Raw genomic sequence first — 24,432 nt, forward strand, 5'->3', positions numbered from 1 at the left:
TTCCCTAGCATAAACAACAAAACAAGCAATAAAATAGAGTTCAAAAATATTTATCTGACCGGAAATCAAGCTGAGGTAGATGTAGTCATATATATAGATATTAATGATAGAAACAATGAATTCTCTTGGTTTGTATTCTTTTGAACATTGTAGATGGAGGACAGACAGCTTAGACGAAAAAAAGTACTCATCAGTGCTGCTGCATATCTAGGCAAGTGAACAAATTGGTGCTGACGCAATACATTCAGGCAACAATGGTGCAGAGTCCTCAGGTACTAAGAGACCACCAGCAAAGAAGCAGAGGGTATATACTGAAATTGATTATTTTGTTATGATTATGAGTCAGAACTTTGGAGAACTTTCTTTGGCTATAAAAAAAGCTTGCTTAACAACCTGATCTTCCTGTTCGAAGGGGTTGCACGAAGAGCTGAAGAGCATTCCAGGCAAGTTGCATAAAAAGATACATAGTGCATAAAAAGACTGAAGTTAGATGCACGGTCAGTTTCCCTTGCTAAATAGTACTATTGCCAATTGCTAACATTGGGGAAATTTACCTGAAACTGTTTTTTTTTTTTGTTTTTTGCGTTATTTAGTAGCAACAAATCGAATCTAAAAATAGGCTCAGTTGCACCAATGGCATCATTGATCAGTCTAGGACGTTCAAGAAAAAGCAGTGTTTGTTCATGAGTTGTGGATTCCCACAGGCACAAAACATCTGTACGTGTTCACTTATAGCTGATCCAACTTATACTGAACCTGATAAATGACGACACTATAGACTGTTTTGTAGGCCTTTCATTTTGATTTTTGTGACATGTCTTCTCGTGGTAAAAGCTTCATTGCAGTTAAGCTTTGAAGTTACAAGGTACCTTCGTTAGATTTTTCAATACTACTATGTGAGCCTATGTCAGTAAAAGTAATATCTTGTTCAAGAGCGATTTAACGATTGGTACATAATCTTCTATGTTTTCAAGAATAATGTCTCATGACTTTTTCACAGGTCTCTTTTTAGAAGTGTATTGGTAATCATAGCTGCCTACCTTACAAAGGTCAGGCCCTATCTGAAACACATGAAGTTTTCAGAGTTTGACTCCCGCTAGATTTGAAATGTATCCTAAGTGTTGCTGGAGGAAACATTTTGGTGATCAGGTTAGGAGCACAAGCAACACACCTCAATGGACTTGGCGTTGAGAAGATCCTCGCTGTAGGCGGCATGTCGGGCGGATGCTGTGGCCTTGGGCCCCGAGGCGGCCTTCTGGGTCGGGGAGGCGCCAAAGAGGAGGTCGGGGGAGGCGCCGCTGGCCGGAAGAGGAGGAGGAGGCGGCAGCGGAGTCGCCGGAGGTTGTGCCCTGGGCGCTGGTGTCGGGGATGCGCCCAAGGTCGTGGCGGGTGCCGGAGAGGAGGCCGGGTGAGCGTCGCGGGAGGAGATGTCGACAGAGGGGACGGCTGGGTTGTGTTCGAAGCGTCGACGTTTGCCACAGCCCCTGCGGCAGCGGTTCGGCGATCGAGGGCGGGGGCAGTCGTGGCGCGTCGGGGTCTCCAGCGGCTTCCAACTTGACGAGGTGCTAGTGCAGGCGCGGAGTGGTCTCCGGTGGAGGGCAGGGAGGGAGAGGAGGTGTCGGCGTGGGCGAGCACGGTGATGGAGCGGCGGCGCGAGGGCAAGGAGAGAGAGAGGAGGCATCGGCGTGCGCGAGCGTGAAGACGGGGATGGGTTGGGTGGGGGGTGGTGATTGTGGCATTTTAGCGACCTGCGCGCGGACGGGAGGTGGGTATCGCAGGGGAGGCGGAGCGAAGACGACCCCAAAAAAAGTCGCACGAAAAAATAGTCTTACTTTTGTTCTTTTTAGTTGTAGGTGATGGAAGCGCTAATCTAAAGATCAATGATGAACACGCAAAGATCACTTGCTACATGCAGTCCCGAGCAGGGAAGCGCGTCTTCTGGGATTCAAAACGAGCCGAAATAGGAAAATGTCACGAATTTCGGACCAGAATTCAGCCGTTTTATATGGATCTGTGGGCCTAGAGCAGGAAATCCCATAGTGTTGTGTCCTCCCAATTACATGTCATGTCATGGGACTATGTGATCATATACCTCGAGATCCAACACTATCATGTCAGTTGCTAAAGTATAGCCTCGGCACCTCCATTCTAATTTGGGCACCATTATGTAACTTAACTCTCTTTGGTAACCATTAGGTAACTTAACTCGCTTTGGTGGCACCTATACAGTTGGTTGCTTCATCAAAAACCTACACAGTTGGTAACCTAGCTTTGGCAACAAAAGTAGTACCGACAAATTAATGAGAACTACCACAGTACCACAAGCATGGCTTTTGTTGCCGATGAATGATCGTAATTTGATTTGATGCACCCTGTTGTCAGCTGCAGTCATGGCATGTAATGAGAGCTGGTAAAAATCTTCAGCAAGTGCATCTTCGATAGCCAATTGGTTCAAGATATCATCAGATAGTGGCTGATCCAAATCATTAACTATTACAGCATGAGTTGCCTTTCTTTCCAGAGATTGCCAGTAGGTGTGGATTGGGCTTCTGGTCGTGCTTGGGTGCTTATTGGGCTGTTCTGTTAAAAGGTGCAGATTTCTGAGAACCTGTACTTTTGGTTCTCTCCAACAGGATCTGCTGAATTTTGGCAATGATAAATGCTTTATCCACTGTTAGTTGTACTTGTGCTTTCACTATAGCCCTAGTATCATCCTTGATTCCATTCATCATTCAGTGAGATGAGATATAAAGAAAAGGTCATCATGCATGCTCACTTGAAACAGGAAGGCCTCAAAAGCTGTGGCATAATCTCTTTTTTTTTAAGAACCTTCTAAAAGGCAGGGAGTGTGGCATAATCTTCCACTGTGCCAATTTGCCTCAGTGCTATTAATTCAGTGAGAGCAAGGCGATTGTCATCACTGCCATCTGCCAAACTTGTGTTCCACACTTCCACTGCTAAAGCAAAGGAGACAAGAGTCCAGCTTATGAGATTGTTTGTAAACCTACAGCCATTTGGCAGCATTTCCTTCAAAGTGCATTGTAGTTGCTGTCACCCACATTCATGGTTGAATGTTGAATGTTGAAGGCTTAATTTTGAAGTAGTCAAAACACTTATCCAACCAGATTTTTGGGTTGGAGCCATCAGAATAGGGGAAAATGCATTTTGGGAAGTGCAGCATGAGGCAATCCACAATGCTGGTGAGGATTTCTGAGATTGCTTGGACGGCTTGGTGAATTCCTGATTATCATCATCCGTGTAGGTGGAGTGGTGATCAGTAGACATAGACTTGTTATCCTCATCCTCAAACTGCTTTAGTGTGAGGTTCGCCACTACTTGGCCAATGACTTGGACAATTGGACTTGCTTGGCAATGTCCTGCTACTCAAAAGTATACTGATCGACTGCTTGAGTATTCAGATCCGGCTGTACCTTAAGCTGCTATTGGGTCACCCCAATATCATTCTCGCGAGAGAATAACAGATCGAAATTCTCGCGCGAGAAAGCACAGCAGGGCGATTTGTTATAGCTAGCCACAGAGAGGGAGACAGCAATGGGAACTGTTGAGACTGCATGCATGTGCTAAGACATGGGAACTGAAGATGGATTCGCAACGTACACACGCAAATCGTGGTCAGTGCGCTCCTCAACTCTCCTTAGATTGTGATGGCCCGGTCCATACGGCCCAAGTCATGTGCCCGTTTGGCGGCCCAAACCCACGATCGACGACACAGACTTCTTCTCCCAGGAGCCCAGCACCAGCTCTAGACCTCCTCCCCTGTCCCCTCCCTCTCCTACGAATCGAGGCGAGCGGCGGCGCAGACGACCCCGGCAACCGCGCCGGCCGCAGTGCAGGCGGGAGCGCGGCAGCGGCCGTGCGTGCGCTACACGCCAGGCCCCGGGCTGCGGCGTCAAGGCGGCAGGAGCCTCTCCCGTTGTTCCCCACCTCTGGGCCCTAGCCACCTTATCGGCTCATCCCGCAGGTCCACGGCGCACGGCGAGCCCTCCTGCTTGCTTCCACGGCCGACTGCCTAATCCGCCCCCCCCCCCCCCCCCCCCCCCCTCGCCGCCGCCATATTGCGCCTTCGGAATTGCATCCTCCCTCTGCTCCATGCCACCTCCTCCTCTCCACCTCCACTTCCACCTCCACCACCTTACCCGCGCCCTTCTCCCTCGAGGACTACCTCGTCGCCACCTGCGGCCTCGCCCCGACCCAAGCACGCGAGGTGTCCAAGAAGGCTTTCCGCCAGTTATCCGTAGCATACAGAAACAGAAAGGAGGAGGTCTCCAGCCTCCGCCTCCAACCCCGATGCCATCCTCGCCCTGCTCTACAGCGCTGGCCTCTCCCACGCCGACATCGCCGCCGTCGTCTCCGCGGAACCGCTCCTCCTCCGCGCTTCCGCGAACAACCTCGCTCCCCGCCTTCTTGCTCTCCGCGACCGCGTCGGCCTGTCTACTCCCCAGATCACTCGCTTCCTCCTGGTCGCCTCACGCGCTCTCCGCACGTGCGACGTCACTCCCAGGCTCGAGTTCTCCATCTCCTTCTTCGGCTAGTTCGATCGGGTCCTGATGGCCGCAAAGAGGAACCGGAGCCTCTTCACGGTGAGCCTTAAGAGGATCATCAAACCCAACATAGCTTTGTTTCGTCAGTGGGGAGTATAAGACATTGCTCAGCTATGTTCAAGCAATCCGTGTGTGCTTACCTTCAACTTGGAACGCGTGAAGGAGTTTTTGCTGCGGGCAGAAGAACTTGGGGTGCCTCCTACTTCCCGGATGTTTAGGCATGCAGTGGCTGTTATCACCAAACTTTCCAAAGAGAAGGTTGCTGCCAAGCTTGAGTTCTTGAAGAGGACTCTTGGTTGTTCTGAGTTTGAGGTTTCCATTGCAGTGTCCAAGATGCCACAAATACTAGGATTATCTGATGTGACTCTTCTTCGCAAGATTGAGTTCCTGGTCAATGAGGCTGCGATGGAGCCACAGTATATTGTGCAAAGGCCTATCCTGCTCGCATTCAGCTTGGAGAAGCGGCTAGTGCCCCGGCATCATGTCATGAAAGTGTTGCAGGAAAAGGGATTGCTGAATAGCGATATAAACATTTTCCAATTAGTGCATTATACAGAAGAGGCTTTCAAATCAAAGTTCATCGACTGTCCAAGGACTCTGTTCCTGGCCTTGCCGATGCCTATGCTGCAGCTAGTGCTAGTATTGTGCCCTCTAGAGTGTAATTTAAACATCTCATTCTGTGGTTTAGGTGGATGATGGAACTGCAACTTATGCTAATTAGCGGTTGTCCGCTGTGCAGGTTTTCTCAATTCTGATTTCTGCAATATAACCACTAGTGATCACTGATTGACCATAGTCCAAGGTTAAGTTAGGAAGGAGCTGTGTTTGGCTTATTCTGGATACTTAGGCCAATCTCAATGGGAGTTTCATGGGCATTAAATATGTTGACATGGCACTGTATTGATGAGGAGAGAGATGATGAAAGTTTCATGGGAGTAGAAGAGTTTCATAGGGCTGAAACTCTTGTTTCCAAAATATGAGTGTGTTGGAAACTGGGCCATGAAATCCCCACTGAGATTGGCCTTAATGCACATTTTGCTGGTTTCATTTCTGCCTAGCACATGACTAAAGATTATCCTTAACTTCGCTTTCTTCTGTGGATAAGTCTTTGATGTAGAACAGTATCTGTAAGGGAATGAGATACCAATAGAATCTAAGTCTCAAACTTTTTTATTACTGCCATTTTGTTAAGTTTTATTATTTTAAGTAGGAGCTTCTCACAGAAATTTTTCTACTTTTATGCCTGTGCTTGATAGTAGCAGGCATAATAGTATTTATAAGGTCTTGCAGCCCATATGACAGGTTTACGCCATCTGGAGGAGTTTACTAAGCCAGATCATGATCTGATTTCTGATGTAACCACGGATGCCCTCTGTTTTGAGCTGCCGCTGAAACTCCAGATCTCTGGAGAACTTGTGTGATTGATTGCCCAATTAGACCTGCTGGCCTGGCTGCTGTAGTTGATTTGGATGTGTTGCCCATCTGAACAATCTTAACCATGTCATCTGTACTGCTAATTAGTTGCCTCTGCCTATTATGTTGGTTCTAAATTTCAGTGTTATGTTGACTTGAAAAGTTGCATGAGTTACAACTGCAATGCGAGAGCTGCAAAATGCGGTCTGGTCCATCGGCAATGACATCTTGTTCCTCATCGGCAATGATATCTCGTTCCTCCCTATTGTTTTTTTTTCCTCTCAGGTCCCGATCCCTGCAAAGACTGTGGATTCACCCAATGGCTGGACAGCAAGTTCCCTGAGACGGTGACCAGGCACATGAACTACCGGACTGCGTGGAGACATGCTCGAGCAGCAGGTCGCCAACCTCCAGGAGGAGCTCCACGAAGGTGCATGGGTGGAACTGCAACTCATGCAGTCATGCTCATTAGCGACTGTTTCTGATTTCTGCAATACAACCACTAGGGATCCCTGATTTACGAAGGAGCTGTGTTTCACTTATTCTGGATGCTCAATGCGCGTGTTTGTTAGTTTCTTCATCTGCCTAGTATACATGGCTGAAGATTATCCTGAACTTACTTTTTCTTCCATGGATAAGTCTTTATTATTGCCAGTATTAGGTTATAACCATTTTTATCATCATGTTCTATTCCAGCTGATGTTTTGCATAGATCTCACAAGCTGATTTTTTTGGTTTCTACTGATGCTTAAATTGTACTTAGCTGATGCTGAACTAGTAGTTTCAAATAGTGGCCTAAAGTGTTACTGAGAAGAAAATGTCTATGAAACATTTTTTAAAAGCGTTTTGGGTGCCATGGACCTCTGCCCACGTGCAAAAGATGGTTGTCTGTCTGGCGTGTAAGCTGGGAACGAGATACCGACAGCTCCTTTTGCTTCGAGTTGCGTCTTAAACTCCGGATCTCTGGAGGACTACTTCGTTGATAATTGTGTGATGGATTGTGAAATCAGACCGACCTGCTAGCCTGGCTGCTGTGGTTGCTCTGGTGGTGTTGCATCAGGTTATGTATGTTGGATTTATAAGACATGGTGTCTGTCACACTGAAGAATCTGAACTGAACTACTAGTTTCAGGTACTGCCTCGGCGACATGGATTGTTGACTCTGAATCATGTGATGTCTGCAACTCGGCGGCTGAGACAACATCACGCATCATCTTTGGCTGCACCTCAGCGCGTCAGTTCTGGCAGGCCGTTGGCATTAGCAATGACGGAGATTGGGCAATTGAAAAGCTGATGGAAATTCAGTGCCCGGACGGACCATATCCCCAGCGCCACTTTGGAACTTTTTCTGCCGCTTTGCTCTTGGCACATTTGGAAGTGGCGGAACTCCATCTCCATCAGAAACGAGCAAATGAACCTGAACGTTGCGCTATCAGCGTGCAAGAATGAAGCCTTCTTTTGGGCAGCTAAGCTAAAGCCTGATGACAGACACATAGCGAGCAAATGGTTGCCTGGTGCTCACCAACTCAATGCCATAGGCGATATCTGAAATGATTTAGTTCTACCAATTATGTTTTCAAGCTACGTGGCTTTGTGCGTTCCAGTCTATCTGTCGTGTTCGCTTGGCTGATAAACCGTGACGCTAATTTGGTGAGAGAGAAAAATATTATTCGTTCCAGCGAACCGGGCGAACATTTGGGTACGAAGGAGCTGCGATGAAATGAAATCGGGTGGGGGATCCGTTCCAGGGAATCAAACAGCCCCCGGTCGTGATTCGCGTTCTCCATACGCCAACCAGGCCCGTTAGTCCCAAAGTGGGGCGCCACGTGTCCGCGTCGTCGCGATCTCGGCCTTTTCGCTTTCGGTTTCGGGCTCAAAAGGTTTCCAGGAGCCGCCACCGCCACTCCTCTTCCCCTGCTTTACTCTCGGTTCCTCCATCCTCTCCATCACAGGAGCACGAGGCGCGCGCCACAGGAAGGGGGGGGACAAAAACATGGCGGCGGCGAACGGGGACACCAGCCGCGGCGGCGGCGGGGTTCCGCGCCCGACGAACCCCATGGTGACGCCGCTGCTCACCGACCTCTACCAGTTCACCATGGCCTACGCCTACTGGAAGGCCGGCAAGCACCTCGACCGCGCAGTGTTAGCCCTGAGCCCCCTGTTCCTCCCCACCCCTAACTCTCCCACGCTCCCTTTGTCTCCTCTGTCCTGTCCCTCGATTTGTGGTGTCAGTTTACACTTACCTGCGGCGGAGTAGTGCCGATTTGTTAGGCCGGTGAGGAGGGGGCGATAGGTGCCGCCGCCGGTGAGGAGGGGGGTGATAGGTATGGCGTCACTGGGTAGTGTTTTGGAATTATTTTTCTACCTGGTTTTTGTGAAATCGTGTGTCAGGCTGGTAGCCTTTGGACTGATTTTGGATGATTGAATAGTATTCTGTGAGAGGGAATAAGCTGAAACAAGCGAGAACAAGCCGGGACATACCAGCCGAACAAGCGGGAACAAGCTGAAACAAGATTATTAGGTTTGCAATGGAAAACCGTTTGAACTAGGCCAATCGCTTTATCTAGGTGGTACTTGGTACAATGCAGTGTAGTTTAGCAAGTGTGTAAATCAGCGTCACAGTTCTTCTGTTTGTATCGGTCTTCTAGTTATGTTTTACTCTCTTGCACCTGTACTTATTGCGAACTTAAATTGTTTCAGCTTTGATCTCTACTTCCGGAAAAGTCCATTTGGCGGTGAGTTCACCATCTTCGGTGGCCTTGAGGAATGTATAAGGTTCATTGCTAACTTCAAGTTCACCGAGGAGGAAATCAAATTTCTGCGATCTGTCATGCCTACATGTGAGGTGGGTTTGCTAGTCTTGTTGAAAAAACTGGATCATGTTATGGGAATTCTGCATGATGTACAGTTGAAAAAACATTTTTAGCTTTCATTAGCAGCTCAACTATGCCCATTTCATATTATAATGGTTCTTTCCATGTCTTCTAGCAACTAACTAATTTATGCTCACTGAGTCGCCGCTCCTTTTGTAGGATGGCTTCTTTGACTACCTCCGTTCGATTGACTGCTCAGATGTGGAGGTTTATGCCATACCCGAGGGTTATGTTGTGTTCCCTAAAGTTCCACTGATGAGAATTGAAGGACCTGTTGCTGTAAGTACCAGGAGTAAGTTAGCATGTAAAAGCTTCACAACAGTAGCTGCTGTAGGTCGACCCATTTTTAACTTGCATTGATATTCCAGTTTTTCCATACATTGAGATTGTGATTTTTGTCCCAGGTTGTCCAGCTTCTTGAAACTCCATTTCTAAGTCTGGTCAACTATGCTTCTCTGGTTACCACAAATGCGGCACGGCACCGACTTGTTGCTGGAAAGTCAAAGAATTTACTTGAATTTGGACTTCGACGGGCTCAAGTGGGTCTTACTTTTCATTCTGTTTTGCTTGCTCATCCATTAACCTTTGTATGTTAGACCTATAAATACTCATCTATCAGGGGCCTGATGGAGGAATCAGTGCATCAAGATATTGTTATATGGGAGGCTTTGATGCAACAAGGTCTGCTTTGCTCACTCAGTGAACACAGTGCTGTAGTTATAGAATACTATGTGTTCTGACTCTATCTAGCCTTTTGTGTTTTTCTTTTTTTGGACTCGTTCATAGCTTAAATTGGCTATTTTCTGCGCTCTTCTGGGTATTTGTCTGCCTAGCTTTGACTGTTTATGCTACTGATGCAATCTAAATGAACCGTCTAGAATAGTAACATGCAGAGTATCGAGTTGATATATTTTTCCAAATGAGTAGGTATACTTGATCTTGCAATGCTAGAAGGTTATTTTATAAATTTACTTGGAAGGAAAGGCAGTTTTCACCATCGTAATATATGATATCTACCTGAACAGCAATGTTGCAGCAGGAAGATTGTTTGGGATACCAATACGTGGGACTCATTCACATGCATTTGTGAGCTCCTTCATGGTTAGTGGTGACTTCTTGGTATTCCAATCTTGCTTCGTGAATGATTAAATTTACTGTCATTTTTGGGAGTTCTTTGTGTGTCGTTATGCCATTATCTATACTAGAAACATTGAATATTAGTCGTGTTCCAACTGTTCTTTTCTTTGTAGTTAGATTCAATGCTTCTTTAGTAATGTACAGACTTGTTTATCAGGTTCAGATAGTGCAAGCATGCTTTATTCCATAGTTCCTCTGTTTCTCGTTTGCACAACTATAGGATTAACCTACTATTTCATAGCTTGAGAAATGATGAATCTGTTAGTTTGCATATTTAGCAAAACAATTTCTAGTTGGATTGCATTTGATAACCCAGATGGTTTGTCAGGTGCCACTGCTACCCCCTAATATTCAAACATATAATAATGTGCGGTGATGGGTGAAGTATATAATGAAGATAGGGATCTTATCTTGTACATTTTGTGGTTTTCCCTGTTAAGTCTAGCATGCATAGTATTCACCCAACCAAGACGTTTCAGGATTGGCTATTTTGAAATTTGTCCATATCTCCATGATGTAAATGTAGAAGGTCTGAAGGTGCAGTCAGGGATCAAATGCTTCGCAGTGGGCAATGAGATATTACTCTATGAACTTTGCAACTATGTGATTCATTATTTTGTTCTGGATGAGAAAGCAAAGCTATTCTAATAATGCCCAGTGGACTTCTGCTCTAACTTAGTATCGTTTTGCAGGGTATTGATGAAATTACCAACAAAGCACTTACTAGTTCTGATGGTTCAAAGAAATGTGAAGATTTTGTCTCTCTCGTGCAGAATTGGCTGATCAGGATTCAGGTGCTGCTCATGTTACAGATTAATCATTACCTACTCATCTTTGGAAATGGATGCTGAATTAGATATTTCGTGTGCACTTATTCCTTTTCTTCTTGCAAGTTACAATAGAGTTTCCCCTGAATTTTGAAGTTACAGACCTCCTGGTACATAGTAATTTGTTTTCAACTTTTCTAGTCAAGATCTATAATTTGTTATTCTCATGGACGAAGCCAGCGGTGGGGTTAGGGGGGGCTTCAGCCCCCCCTACCCATCCTGAGCATGTGGAGTTCCCCTAAGTCCTCTCTTAAAATTTTATGCATACATGTATTAGGTAGGAGGGGCTAAGGTTAAGAGAAGATAAAAAAGCCTCTATTCTTTTGTTCAGCCCCTCCTAAATTTTTTTCTGGCTTCGTCACTGGTTATTCTCAGGAATCTAGTTCATTGCATGGTACCTTTGGAGAAACAAGCCAAAGTGAGTTGGCCGCATTCACGTCATATGCACTGGCATTTCCAAATTCCTTCCTGGCCTTGGTTGACACATATGATGTAAGTTGATCTTTGTCAGCAATTGTGTTTTTATGTTTTCTGTGGCATGTGCAAAATCATGTTTCTTCTGTTTAGTGCTTTTTTCCTGGGCTGGATAAACATCGCAGACACCATAATGATTTCTTGAAATGACGTGCAGCTCTCCTGCTTAGTTCGAGAAAAAAAAATCTAAAGAGAGAAAAGAACCAAAAAAGAAAGCTCGACCAACCTAGGAGGAACTGTGGAATTGTTAACAAAAAAAATAGGCACCCAAATTCAAGTTGAAGAGAACTTGAACCTGGCGATTGGGGGTATACAACAACTAAGCTAGGCTCAGTTCCCGATATCCTGCAACCAAAATCAAGGCATTTTCATTTGCTTTCTTAGTCTCCAATGGATATATTATGGGCATCTAACCTGCATAGTGCATATATTCTGACCTGCTAGTTATGATTATTTATATCCAGCATAGGATTACTAGAGATAGTGGATTACTCATGAGATAGTGAATGTTTAGGGATGACCTTGATAGGATTAGCACATCAACTTCTATCTGAGCGTATCTGATATTTTAATCCATGCCACTGCTAGGTCATGAGAAGTGGAGTGCCAAACTTCTGTGCTGTTGCTTTGGCCCTCAATGATATGGGGTAATTTTGTCTGAGCTCGTCTCCTTAATACTTGGTTTTCCTTTTCTCAACGAGCACAAGTAAAACTTTGCGGTTGCCTCCTTTATAAAGTTTAATTGCACTTTCAACATAAGTAAACTTGTCTTTTTATTAGCCCTTCCATTGTACTCAAGCTCCAGTTTTGAGGTTCATTGTTGCCTAACTTACCTAGAAGTGATGGCATGAATATTTAGGAATAATCAGGGACTTTTGTTGTGATATGTAACACTAATTAGCAAGAAACTTTCTCCCTAACAAGCATTTTGGGCATAAGAACCAACACCAGCACTTGCCCTCTTGGCTCTTTGCTTTACGAATCGGCTGCCCTAAGTGCATTACTTTTTAGTTACTCTACAAATGCATCTCATGTGTATTGCTGAGATTTAGGAGACTCCAGGTTTGCATGCGAGTATTAGTTGCTTTGATGCTTCAGCAACAAGTTGAGCTAGCTCAGTTGTCGAGGGTGTGGATGTATACCCAGACCACCCAGGTTCAAGTCCTCGTCAAGGCTATTTTGGGTGCCGATTTCCTTAATAAAATGCCACCTAGTTCCTCCTAGGTTGGTCTAGTTTTTTATATATTTCAGCAACAAATGATTCTAAAAATTCTTTATTGCACTTGATAAGTCTGACTAAAAATTTGATCTGCCACTATAAAAACTCAAATTATAAATTTACGATTGGAAGTCCCGGTCTATCGGCAAGTGACCCAAGTACCCAATTTATGATTGGAAGTCCTGGTCTATCGACAAGGCGTGAACTGCCACTGGATTGCCCAATTCACTTGACGCTGTTCAAATGACCCAAGTACCCCCAACCTCTGCCCCTCTCATCCCACCATGCATGGCTGCTAACACACATCATCGCTGTCCTCTACAAGCCATGGGCGGTCAAGCTCCTCTGGGAGCTTAGGGGGCTGGGCTGCTGACTGTTGATCTTGTCAGATGGAGCATACAGCAAGCAGAGGACAGACATGCGGATAGGGGCAACTTTGTCATGCCACAGCATGATGGAGCTGACATGTCAGTTTCATATTTGCAATTCATGCTTTTATAAACGGCAAATTCGAGTTAGTAGTGTCAAATATGCAATTTGAGCAGAAGCATGTGACGTCACAGATACTTCATTGATCTATTAGTGATTGTTAAGTGTTCCAAAGAAAACATCAGTGATAAGCATTTGCCATTGGCACTTACAGAAGTTTTCATTTCAGGTATAAGGCGGTTGGAATTAGGTTGGACTCCGGTGATTTAGCGTACCTATCCATTGAGACCCGCAAGTTCTTCCATGCAATTGAAAAAGAATTTGGAGTTGTTGGCTTTGGGAAAACAAGTATCACAGCAAGCAATGATCTTAATGAAGAAACTATAGATGCCCTGAACAAGCAGGTAATCCGCATAGTATCCATTCAAAATGGTTGACGTTGTAGCATGTAGATTTGTCTCTTGTAGAGCAGGTTTAGAAAATATGTATATTGTAATTTCTGGCATGTGTAAGTTTGTGCTAATGATATGTGTGATCCAATGGTCAGATATCATTAACTGAACTACGTGCTTAGTAGTTATGGCTACTGACTAGCACATATCTAATACAGACTGGAACAGCATGGTCCCTGTACTAACAGGAACAAATGAATTATTTGTGCTAAATACCTGGTAGCACTTAACCGGCTAGTGGAAACCTCTGCTTAATTCTTTGTTATGATGAATTCAACACAACACATGGCTGTGCAAGCAGGTTAAAATGTACAAGGCCGTGATAAATACATGTGTGCTCGCATTAATTACATTTATTGCGTCACTGCAATCTATACTTGATTATTGTTATTTTTTTGTGTAGGGCCATGAGGTAGATGCATTTGGTATTGGCACCAACCTAGTTACATGCTATGCACAAGCTGCACTTGGTTGTGTATTCAAATTAGTCGAGATTAACAAACAGCCTCGCATTAAGCTTTCTGAAGATGTCACAAAGGTATGTATGCCATTATTACTTCATAGCAGAAACAAGTTTAGCTGTCTTCTATGCATCCAAACAGACCGAGAACTTAGTTGTCTGCTCCAGGTATCGATACCATGTAAGAAAAAATGCTACAGATTGTATGGCAAAGAAGGATATCCGTTGGTTGATATAATGACTGGAGAAGATGAGCCAGGTCCAAAGGTAAACAATATCCATGTTAATGCTTAAAAATACAAACGGTGAGCTTGCATAAAAAAAATATTTCACTTCAAAATTCTAGGCTACATGGCACCTACATGTTCTTTCAGTTGTGATTTTGTATGCCATAGTTACTATTTTACGAAATCTGAAACAGCTGGTGGGTTTTATGATTTACCATTTGTTTATAGATTGGTGAAAGGCTCCTGTGTCGTCACCCTTTCAATGAATCAAAGAGAGCGTATGTTGTTCCGCAGCATGTTGAGGAATTATTGAGGTGCTACTGGCCTGGAACTTCATGTATGAACTCCCACCTGAGTTACTTCTGCATAGTGTTTTGTTACCTTATTTGCCCCTTGTGCATGCATGCTCCAATGACCGTGCTAGTTGTCTTTCATGAAGCATATTTACAATACACTGATGTGTACTAGTAGACTATGATGTGCTGCTAGTATTGGCCAAAAATAACTTATTGTTACTGCATGTATGATGCTAATCACCACAACCAAATATAGAATAGGGTTTCTGCCACTAGGGATAGTGCACTGATATCATAACAACCGTACCGCAAGAGCTGTAGGATTATCACTTACATCAGTTAAGTATGTGTCCTCGTTTAGTTTAAACTGTTAGACGGATAATAAAATTGTTATTTAAGCTGGGAGCCATTGATGTCAATGTGTGTTGTGTCGTCAATTGGTGAAGCGAATCCACGGGAGGTGCTTCCATCCATCCATGAGATTAGGACTCGGTGTATTCACCATCTGGACCGAATGAGGCCAGACCATATGAGGCGGCTGAACCCAACACCTTACAAGGTATTATAATCTTACTCTTGATCTGGATGCTATTAATGTCACAAGCTAAGACAATTTGATCGAGCTCATATTTTATCATGCATCGTTGTACCTGAACAGGTAAGCGTGAGTACTAAGCTGTATGACTTCATCCATTTCTTGTGGCTCAACGAAGCGCCTGTTGGAGAACTGCAATGAAGAAATGAGGTGGCGATAGGGTCAGAGGCTCAGAGCCCAAACCTAACTCTAATAACCTGCACCTCTCATATGGGAGATCCTAATAAACTGTTGCCGTCGGAGCAATTTCTGCGGATGTTTTACCATCGCATTGCTTCAGTAAAATGTGAGGATGTGTTGGTGGTGCATCTGTGAAAACAGACCTTAGCCGAAGTGTTACGTACTGGGAATCAAGAGGATACCCGTACTGTGTTGTATGACTCTTTAAATGCGATGAGGAGCAATCACTGAATTTGAGATAAATTTACTTTGCCATGATTATCAATTGCTGAATTTTATGCTTTTTACTGAAGTCAAAGATTGTTTATTAAAAGAACAGGGAGAGTGGTTTTTATTTATATTTATTAAAATAGTTTATTGTATTATGTAACGAATACGGAGAGAGATTGCGCCAGTCCGAGGCGGTAACTCATCTGCCGACTTGGGCTGCCTCCGCGTAGATTGCCATCACGCAAAGTTCGAGTCGGACTGCCCGCGCCTTTTGCCGGATATATATCTCGTCTCGTCGATCGACGGCTCTGACTCTCTCATGGCGACCGACACGGAGGAGGCGGAGAAAGCCTTCAGATCGGCGGAGGAGCGCTTCCTCGTCGACGACCTCGACGGCGCGCTGCGGGTGGTCCGGAACGCCAAGAGGCACTTGGCGTCGCTCCCTGCCCTGGAGAGCGCCCTCGCGGCGTACGAGGTCCACGCCGCCGCCCGCGGCGGGAGGAACTGCTGGTACGCGGTGCTCGGCGTCGGCCAGCCGGAGCCGGTCACGCACGACCACGACGCCATCAAGAAGCGGTACAGGCGCCTCTGCCTCGTGCTGCACCCGGACAAGAACCGCTCGGCGGCCGCCGACGGTGCGTTCAAGCTGCTCCAGCGGGCGTGGGAGGTGCTCTCCGCCCGCCACCCTCCGGGAACTGGCTCTGATCACGGCTCCGGACTCGGACCCGGCACCGGCGCCAAGCCCAGGCCGCCGCCGGCCGGAGCACCCGACCCCGACTGGTGGTCCTCGTTCTTCCGCAGCTCGCCGCCGGCCGGAGCGCCCGACGACCCCGACTGGTGGTCGTCGTACTTCCGCTACAAGCCGCCGCCCGAGCGCACCTGGTCATCGTACGGCTACACGCCGCCGCCGCCGCCCTTCTCGTCGAGGTACGCGCGCAAAAAGGGCACCGCCTACTGCGGGCACTGCGGCTCGGAGTCCGAGTCCGCCGCGGGAGGCGGCCACCGCGGCACGCCCGGCGGCAGGTGCCACTCGTGCGGCACTCCCTTCAATCCGCCGCCGGCGCGGCAGAGCCAGGCGGAGGGTGCCTCAGCCCCGCCCCCGGCAGGCAGCGCCGCCGAGCCACCGCCGCGGCGGCAACGTGACGATGACGAGCGGGAGAAGTTCACGTGCCCCACCGAGTGCTCCCGGTGCAAAACGCCCTTCTCGTCGCTGGTGTCCCGTGGGATGTGCAAGCTCAGGTGCCAGGCCTGCTCCTACGACGCCTTCGTCTACGTGTACGACCGCCACCGGGCCATCGCTTTCTGAAGCTTCTTCTCCTCCTCCTTCGTCATCTTGTTGCATTGCAAAGAATACGGACTGTGCATGTGTGTGTCTCTTGCAGGTGTGGCGCCGCCGGCTAGACGAACGACCTCGACTCCATCATCCTCCTTTTGCAACTGCATGAAACAAAGCTTTTCTTGGACGAAGACTTTGTGGGGGCGGTGAAGGTTTGTTTGCGAATTTGCAACTATCCATTTATATTGTTTGCGACTACCAGCTACAATTCATGCATGCCACTGATTTATTCGTTTGTTCTTAAAAATTCAAGGAAGGATGTGCAAATCGTGAAGTGCCATGGTTTGTAAGTCGTTAATGTGACCTGCTGCTTATTAGTCTCGAGTCTCGATGTATGACTCACATTACTCGTCAATGTTGATCCTGGAGAAATTGTTTGAGCAGGATACTTGGTTTCTATGACAATTGTGAGTTATTTTTTCTATTCATGTTTCCTCGATCTCCCAAAGAGATGATGGAATGTCGTTGGTACTGAAACAGGTCATCTGTCAATGGAGAGGCTGCAAACCCCACAACGAGAAGCTCTGAAACTCTGTATGCTCCAGCTGCTGCTGGAAGCACACTCCCCTGAAACAAGTACCAGAACAGGCAAGGTTAGCACCCAGAAGTTAAAAAAAAAAAACTAAACGTTTAGAGCGGACGTTCTGAAACAAGAGTATATATTGCTATGATATCGAGCAAAAGTAGTTCCAGACATGTAAAAAAACTAGGAGTATTAATTTATAATATTTTCGGAGGAAGAAAAAACAGGAACTGATGTTGATGATTATATGTTATAGGGCCCTACAAATTTAGGACATCTCATCTACTTAACCATTTTTTACAAGATAAAAAAGGCTAATTTTGCTTGCATAGTGATGTTGTCATTATTTAGGAGTTAGGACCATTCAAGTTTTTTAGATTATAGACTTGGTCTAAGTTCCATAAACATCCATATATCTGAAAACAGCCCTACCAAAAAATTGGTCCCCAAAAGACCAGGTATTGGAGGCTCTCCCAAAATTTTCGTATGAGGTTGATGGAATCATCTGTGAAGCCACCGCTAGGGATTGACTGCTGATGTTGCAGCTATGAGCTTGGAAAATTTCATGACATATAAATTAAGCAAAGGGATAGCATGCATGGAAAGTGTTCATTCATGAACCATGATGTAAAGTTCTCTGCCATGATACATGTAAGCTTTATGCACATCTATATTAGTAATTAGTAACAAAAGAATAATGTTCATGCTATGCCGTGATGAAATTCCATCAAAGCTTACGTGTAGGCTGTGCTGTGTGTTTTGCTGCTACGAGCAAAGAAACTGTAGTCTGCAATGTTGGTTGAAAGTGCAAGGACCATGAGGAACATGCGAGATTACACACAGATTTGAGGCCTGGAACCTTGACTTTGCATAATCGAGCCGTTGGTGATAGTTTTGTTTGTACGGGGAATCAGAAAGGAGGTGGAAATAATTTGACGTTTGACACTTAAAAGCTTATAGGGAACAATCCAGCTTTCTTTAGAACCAGTTTTGGCCCAGCTTCTATAGAACATTATTCAGTAAAATGAAAAAGATTTCAACTGCTCATTGAGGATATGATGTTGCCAATGAGTTCCTATTAACAATCTAACGACACATGAATGAGGTCCAAGTACAGCTAGCTTGCAAGCTAGGACAGCACAAGTAGGTATTTTTCAGTGCGCCTTAGAGAATATAAAATAATAACTGTCGCCATATTTGAGTTGCTAAATGCTTCTGTTCCAGAATTTTCACTACGTTCCTTGGTATGCCCCTCGACCGGATCTGCAAGCCGGCAAGGACTAAAAATTCTTACAAAAATAAAAATATCCAGACATTAATTCGATGTACTCAGCTATCATACTTAAAACTACGAAGAATTAGATATGGAGATTTTATCGATTATTTTGACACCGAGATAGTCAGAAACAGAAAAATTATGAACTAAAAAGATCTCACTGGTTCTACAAATTTATTATACTACAAATGAAGGGCGGGCCTGGTGCAAGCGGTAGAGTCTTACCGCCTGTGATCGGAAGGTCCTGTGTTCGAATCGCGGTCTCCTCGCATTGCACAGGCGAGGGTAAGACTTGCCACTGACACCCTTCCCGAGACCCTGTACAGAGCGGGAGCTCTCTACAGTGGTACGTCAAAAAAAAACAAATGTGGGAAATATGAGCCAAAGAGGGTGTAAATGAGCCCAGAGAGGATAACGTAAGGCCGTAAGCGGTGAGAGAATGTGGGCGGCACTACCTATTAAATTCTAGAACCTGTAGTTTGCTATGAGTCAGTTTAGGGCCATGTTCGGCTTACCCCATATTCGGCTTGTTCGGCTTCTTTTTTCAGCCGGAACAGTGTTTTCCTCTCACAACAATTAAGCCAGAACAATGTTTTTCAGCCAGTTTCAGCCAAGTTTCAGACCAGCGAACGGGGCCTAGATAATGATCCTACGTGCTCTGCTTGTTGTAACAATCTTACAGACTTGACCACGTTTCGTTGGTCCTACACAACACGAAGCCATTGCTGCCAAGGGCATTCAGAATGATCTGCTTCTTCCAAGTGAACTTGCTGAATCCTGCTTCTTCACTTCAGAGTGAACTTGGTCTAACGATTCGGAAGCCTGCTCCTGGAGACATGGCTTTGCATGCTTCTTGATCCATCTCCTTGAAGCGCAATAACTAGTAATCTGAATCTAGTAATATACAGCAGCCCGACTGTAGTAATAAACAATAACTAGTAATCGGAATCTGGTAATATACAACTAGCAACCCGAATGTAGTAATAAATATACAACATAATGATTAACAAAAAACCAGAGAACCAAACATGTTAAGCTACAAGACCCAGTGTCAAAAACTGAGGTTGCCAGAACCTGAAGTTAACATTCAGTTGAAACAGGAGACAGCCAGAATCAGGAGGTGCCCAAAATGAAACTCTTGCCAACCAATTTAATCTCAGACTCTGCCATAACCAAAAACAACCATATCGAACACAGATTTAAGTTCAAAGATCACAACTTATTCATGAATACACCATACCGGTGCACAAAGACAGTTTTAGGTAGAACACACAGGGACACAACCGGTCCATGAAACCGAAGCAAAGCCATCACGCAAACCACACAGATGTACTTCAAAGTACACAGCCAAGACAAGATGCACCAGAGGACAAGGGCACATGAGTAGCTTCGACATATGATGGCTTACTGGCCACCACGGAGACGCAGCACCAGGTGGAGGGTGGACTCCTTCTGGATGTTGTAGTCAGCAAGGGTACGGCCATCCTCCAGCTGCTTGCCGGCGAAGATCAGACGCTGCTGGTCTGGAGGAATGCCCTCCTTGTCCTGGATCTTGGCCTTGACGTTGTCGATGGTGTCTGAGGACTCCACCTCCAGGGTGATGGTCTTGCCAGTGAGGGTCTTGACAAATATCTGCATACCACCCCTCAGGCGGAGCACCAGATGGAGGGTGCTCTCCTTCTGGATGTTGTAGTCCGCAAGGGTGCGGCCATCCTCCAGCTGCTTGCCGGCGAAGATGAGGCGCTGCTGGTCTGGGGGGATGCCCTCCTTGTCCTGGATCTTGACCTTGACGTTGTCGATGGTGTCCGAGCTCTCAACCTCCAGTGTGATGGTCTTGCCAGTGAGGGTCTTCACGAAGATCTGCATCCCACCCCTCAGGCGGAGCACCAAGTGCAGAGTGCTCTCCTTTTGGATGTTGTAGTCAGCAAGGGTGCGGCCATCCTCCAACTGCTTGCCGGCAAAGATGAGGCGCTGCTGGTCCGGGGGGATGCCCTCCTTGTCCTGGATCTTGGCCTTGACATTGTCGATGGTGTCCGAGGACTCCACCTCGAGGGTAATGGTCTTGCCGGTGAGGGTCTTCACGAAGATCTGCATCTGCAAAGTATAATCAAACAACAGGGTAAGTGCATAGCAGTAGAGCAAGGAGGAAATGAAAACCACAAAGGTGCCATGGAATCAACAAACAGTAACACTGTAACATCGTGTCTCCGTCCAAGTACATAAAGATATAACTACGGGCATGCATGTTGAACACATTGATGAAAAAGAATTATCAAAAAGTATCCATGTATATCTTCATTTATCTAAGCATGCATATCAAACAAAACAGGTGGATGCATGTTAGCAGGTGGATGCGTGTTCACAGGCAAAAGCTATAGCGTCAACTGCATATAAGCCTTCATGTATCTCCTAAGCATGCAGATTGACAACAATGAAAACTTTCTCAGGTAACAGCTACAACATACATCTTCGACTATCAAAGCACATATCCATCCATCCATCAATAATTGTGAACATGCATGCAGATCCAAATTCAATAAGCCCATGAGCAGTTCAGGTGATTATTCGACTGATCTAGAGGGGGCAAAGCAAAGAGACCAAAAGCAACAAAACTGACCCTAGACATACAGATCCAAATTCAATAAGCCCAGTTTAGGTGATTGTTCAACTAAAAAGATTCTAGAGGGGCAAAGCAACAAAACTGATTTTTACTAGACGAATCAGCCAGGCACACAAACCTATCGACCTACCAGAGGTTTGTGAACGAAATCAGGCGCACCCATCTAATTCCATAACCATAAGGACAGGATCATAAGGCTGAACAAAAACAGGATTGACTAGATCGTATCTGCACTGGGAATTAAAAAACTACTAACGCAGCAATAAGCCAAATAAATAATTATCACAAGATACGATTCATATCTAGTACTGTAGTCGCCTAGAAGATGGCCGTAGTTCCTAGATCATCAAGCAATTAACCCCCCACCCCAATATAATTCGCACAAAAGTGATAAAAGTCAGTGGAACCTATCAAATCGACACAAAAGTTCTAACCCTAGCCATGAACCATCCACGAACAGAAGCGATGAGGATCCCCACCACGGCACCGCCTAGGTCTTAACCATAGATCGCGCCTAGGGAGGAGAATCGATCTACAAATCAGCAAAGGAGAGAGAGGATCACCGTGCGTAACTTGGGGCGGATCGGATTTTGCTGTGCGTGCTCCGAGCAACACGAAATGAGACTCCGAGAGGGGATTGAGTCAGGATAAAAAAAAATAAGAGGGGATTGAGCCTAAGGATGAGGAGGGGTAGCTATTTATGGCTGGGGCCTGGGGGACCCGTGACGGTCACCATCCCGTTCCGTTGCGTGCGTCCAGTCGTCCTCGCAACCGGCGCGCAGTTTCCGGAATCCGCCTACTACGTGGCTACGTCTCGACCGTCTGCTGCGCTTGGCTGCTGGTGGTTGGACGGCTGGACGCCCCATTTGCAGCCTTACCATCTCCAGTACCGTGAGAAAACTCCCTAAAACTAGAGAGATACAAAACGTGTTTTAGAGTTTTAAAGGTCTTCTCTCCAGTGAAACGAGAAAATTTAATCTCCAATGAGAAAAATAGTGGATTGGGAGAGAAGAGTTCTCCCCTTTATTTGAGGGGTAGGAGGCTATAATTTAAGGGACTGCTGGAGCTATAAGATATCTAAAATAACAGTTTTTTTTCATTGGGGGTTAAGAAAAAGGGACTGCTGGCACGCGCTCCTCTCCACATTCACTGACGGGTGGGGCCCACCACCTAGAAGATTTTTTTTTCCTTTTCATTCGTCATTCAACCGTGAAGTTAGGGTTGAAATTCGATTCTCATGTAGTAAGTAGATCCCTTTTAAAACATCCAAAGTCGGTGCACAATGCAGAGAGTATAGTTTGCAACCAAACTTTTGTGATAGTGGCTTGCATTTAATATTTATTAATTATTACTTATTTGTATTATTGGACTGAGTATGAAGTACTAATTTGAATTAGCATTGAATTAGTTATTACTCCGTACTTATTGGAGGGAGTATGAACCAAACTTTGTGCTAAGGGTAATCCCAATGGAGAAACCATAAGCAGCTTCCGTAGTATAGTACTCTATACTAAGAAACTAGTTCCCACAACACAGCTTTTCCATCTAGAGTACAAATACAAATCTGACCAATGATTCATCGGGTCCGTATCTAGATCCTCTACACCCATGGCCCTATGGACGAGCCTGTGCCTACATCCTCGCCACGGATCTAGAAGGAGCTTGGCCGGTTGGCTGCATCGACCGCCAGCAGGGCTTCTCGCACTCGGCACATCCCCGTCCTCAAGCAGAAGGGGACTCCCGCGTCCGTCGGTGGCCACGACGAAGGGCTCCATGCGCACCCGCTCGGTGGCCGCGACGAAGGGCTCCACCCCCACGCCTCGGTGACCGGTGACCACGACGAAGTTAGACGAAGACACAGCACACCCGCTCGGTGGTCGACCGCGGGGAAGACGAAGACAGAGGCTGGCGTCGAGCGGCCGGCATCTGCCTCACGAGTTGAAAGGTCCTAATGGCTAGAGGGGGTGAATAACCTATTAAAAATTTCTACAACAACACTAAGACAAATGATTAGTCAATAAGATGGTGAAGCAAATTTTGCGCTAGCACTATACTTGGGGTTGCAAGCCACCTACCCAATTCTATTTTGTATAGTCTCTATCCACACAATGGCTATGTTGCTACACTAAGTTAATGTGCTCTCAAAAGCTAACTAAAGAGCCACACTAACCAAACTAACAAGCTCTCACGAGTTTAGAATGTGCTCTTATCTCATGATCACTTTGATAAACTAGGTTATCACTTAGGGTTTCATCAGTTCACCAAAACCAAACTAGAGCTTTCATGAGTGTTGAGCAGCGTGGGGAGGCCTCATCTATGACATGGGCATTGAGCGGCCAGCATCTACGACGCTAGCGTCCAACGGAGCGAGGAGGCGGCATATACGACGCGAGCATCGAGCGGCGGTGTGCGAGGAGGACCGGAGCAGTAAGGCAGGTGCGTCAAGGCAGACCAGTGAGTCGGTGTTGAGCTTGCGCGGCTACGCGCGTGAAGGTCAGGGATTTGCGACGCGCGAACTTGGCGTGACGGGAGCGCACCAGATCAGGAGGAGCGCCATGGAAACCAGTAGTTTCTCCCTAATGCATTTTCTATCGTTTCTTCCTGCGTTGATTCACGTAAGGACGTCGTTTCTTCCATATCCTCTCTACAATAACTTCTTTGTCACATCAGCAAATTACTAAGTTATCACTATAATTAAGAGAGATAGAAACTACCATCAATGTTCTATTGGGACTGCCCTAACACTAATTCAATGCTTCGTGCCAACTGTGACGAATCAGATGGCATAATAACAATAGCTTTGTCCTAGAAGTAGAGTTGAATGTTCATGCACAAAAAACAAGTATATCCGATTGTTGTAGGGCCTTTCCCTGTGTGCCATTATAAAAGATGCTCCATTCCTACATGCCACCAAAAAGTTTACATGGACCCTGGTGCCATGATGCTAAACTCTTTTGTTCAACATGCCATTTCGTCCATTTTTGCTCCTAACGGTGGGTAACAGTGCAGCCAAATGATTTAGATGCCATTAGGCTTAAGAGGCTCTGTGAACTAGTTGGTTTGCTTCTAGGCCAAAACCAGGGTTGTTGGCGCCAACTAAGCTCCTAGGCTTCTCCTCCTATATATAGGTCCTCAGCCCTATCTGTGTGTGTGAGTAGTCATGGATGAATGGATGTATGGATGGATGAATGAATGAATGAATCAATGTTGAATGATGAATATGAAGAATGTTCATTTGTCTAGAATGCAACAACATATGAGAATAATATAACAACAATTAGAGTACCGCAACAGTAAACAAACATTCATCACATAACAGCAGC

General features: G+C 45.9%; 3 protein-coding genes and 1 pseudogene across 4 annotated transcripts; 3 read left to right on the forward strand and 1 right to left on the reverse strand.

Annotated features, from left to right (window-relative positions):
- The window catches only part of LOC136455798 (transcription termination factor MTEF1, chloroplastic-like), a 25,146-nt pseudogene extending 18,467 nt beyond the window's left edge, over positions 1-6,679 (forward strand).
- A 1,187-nt stretch (positions 6,680-7,866) lies between these two features.
- On the forward strand, positions 7,867-15,387 carry LOC136504270 (nicotinate phosphoribosyltransferase 1-like). Its single transcript, XM_066499169.1, has 15 exons — positions 7,867-8,117; positions 8,676-8,820; positions 9,008-9,127; positions 9,253-9,387; positions 9,468-9,529; positions 9,874-9,949; positions 10,678-10,779; positions 11,188-11,304; positions 11,875-11,933; positions 13,164-13,338; positions 13,790-13,924; positions 14,015-14,113; positions 14,302-14,410; positions 14,816-14,928; positions 15,028-15,387. The coding sequence occupies exons 1-15, from the start codon at positions 7,969-7,971 to the stop codon at positions 15,103-15,105; spliced, it is 1,674 nt and encodes a 557-aa protein (XP_066355266.1). The 5' UTR covers positions 7,867-7,968; the 3' UTR covers positions 15,106-15,387.
- Positions 15,388-15,666: 279 nt separating this feature from the next.
- Positions 15,667-17,868, forward strand: LOC136481752 (uncharacterized). 2 transcript variants are annotated; one of them, XM_066479061.1, is made up of 2 exons: positions 15,667-17,097; positions 17,171-17,868. In XM_066479061.1, the coding sequence occupies exon 1, from the start codon at positions 15,674-15,676 to the stop codon at positions 16,658-16,660; it is 987 nt and encodes a 328-aa protein (XP_066335158.1). In that variant the 5' UTR covers positions 15,667-15,673; the 3' UTR covers positions 16,661-17,097; positions 17,171-17,868. The 2 variants fall into 2 exon arrangements, with proteins under 2 accessions (XP_066335158.1, XP_066335155.1); XM_066479058.1 differs by having other exon boundaries at positions 15,667-16,842; positions 16,944-17,868.
- A 1,825-nt stretch (positions 17,869-19,693) lies between these two features.
- On the reverse strand, positions 19,694-21,734 carry LOC136504421 (polyubiquitin 11-like). The gene is made up of 2 exons (XM_066499381.1): positions 21,673-21,734; positions 19,694-20,583 (listed from the first exon to the last, which is right to left on the reverse strand). The coding sequence occupies exon 2, from the start codon at positions 20,581-20,583 to the stop codon at positions 19,894-19,896; it is 690 nt and encodes a 229-aa protein (XP_066355478.1). The 5' UTR covers positions 21,673-21,734; the 3' UTR covers positions 19,694-19,893.
- Positions 21,735-24,432: the final 2,698 nt, after the last annotated feature.

The sequence above is a fragment of the Miscanthus floridulus genome, chromosome 1 (genome assembly GCF_019320115.1).
Source record: "Miscanthus floridulus cultivar M001 chromosome 1, ASM1932011v1, whole genome shotgun sequence".
NCBI classification, from domain to species: domain Eukaryota; kingdom Viridiplantae; phylum Streptophyta; class Magnoliopsida; order Poales; family Poaceae; genus Miscanthus; species Miscanthus floridulus.

Excerpts from the sequence above, each read along its gene's own strand:
- LOC136504270 (XM_066499169.1), top strand. The coding sequence starts at position 7,969 with ATGGCGGCGGCGAACGGGGACACCAGCCGCGGCGGCGGCGGGGTTCCG. Across the intron at positions 10,780-11,187 it reads ATTGGCTGATCAGGATTCAG|GAATCTAGTTCATTGCATGG; the intron begins GTGCTGCTCATG and ends GGTTATTCTCAG. Across the intron at positions 11,934-13,163 it reads TTGGCCCTCAATGATATGGG|GTATAAGGCGGTTGGAATTA; the intron begins GTAATTTTGTCT and ends TTTTCATTTCAG.
- LOC136504421 (XM_066499381.1), bottom strand. The coding sequence starts at position 20,583 with ATGCAGATCTTCGTGAAGACCCTCACCGGCAAGACCATTACCCTCGAG.
- LOC136481752 (XM_066479061.1), top strand. The coding sequence starts at position 15,674 with ATGGCGACCGACACGGAGGAGGCGGAGAAAGCCTTCAGATCGGCGGAG.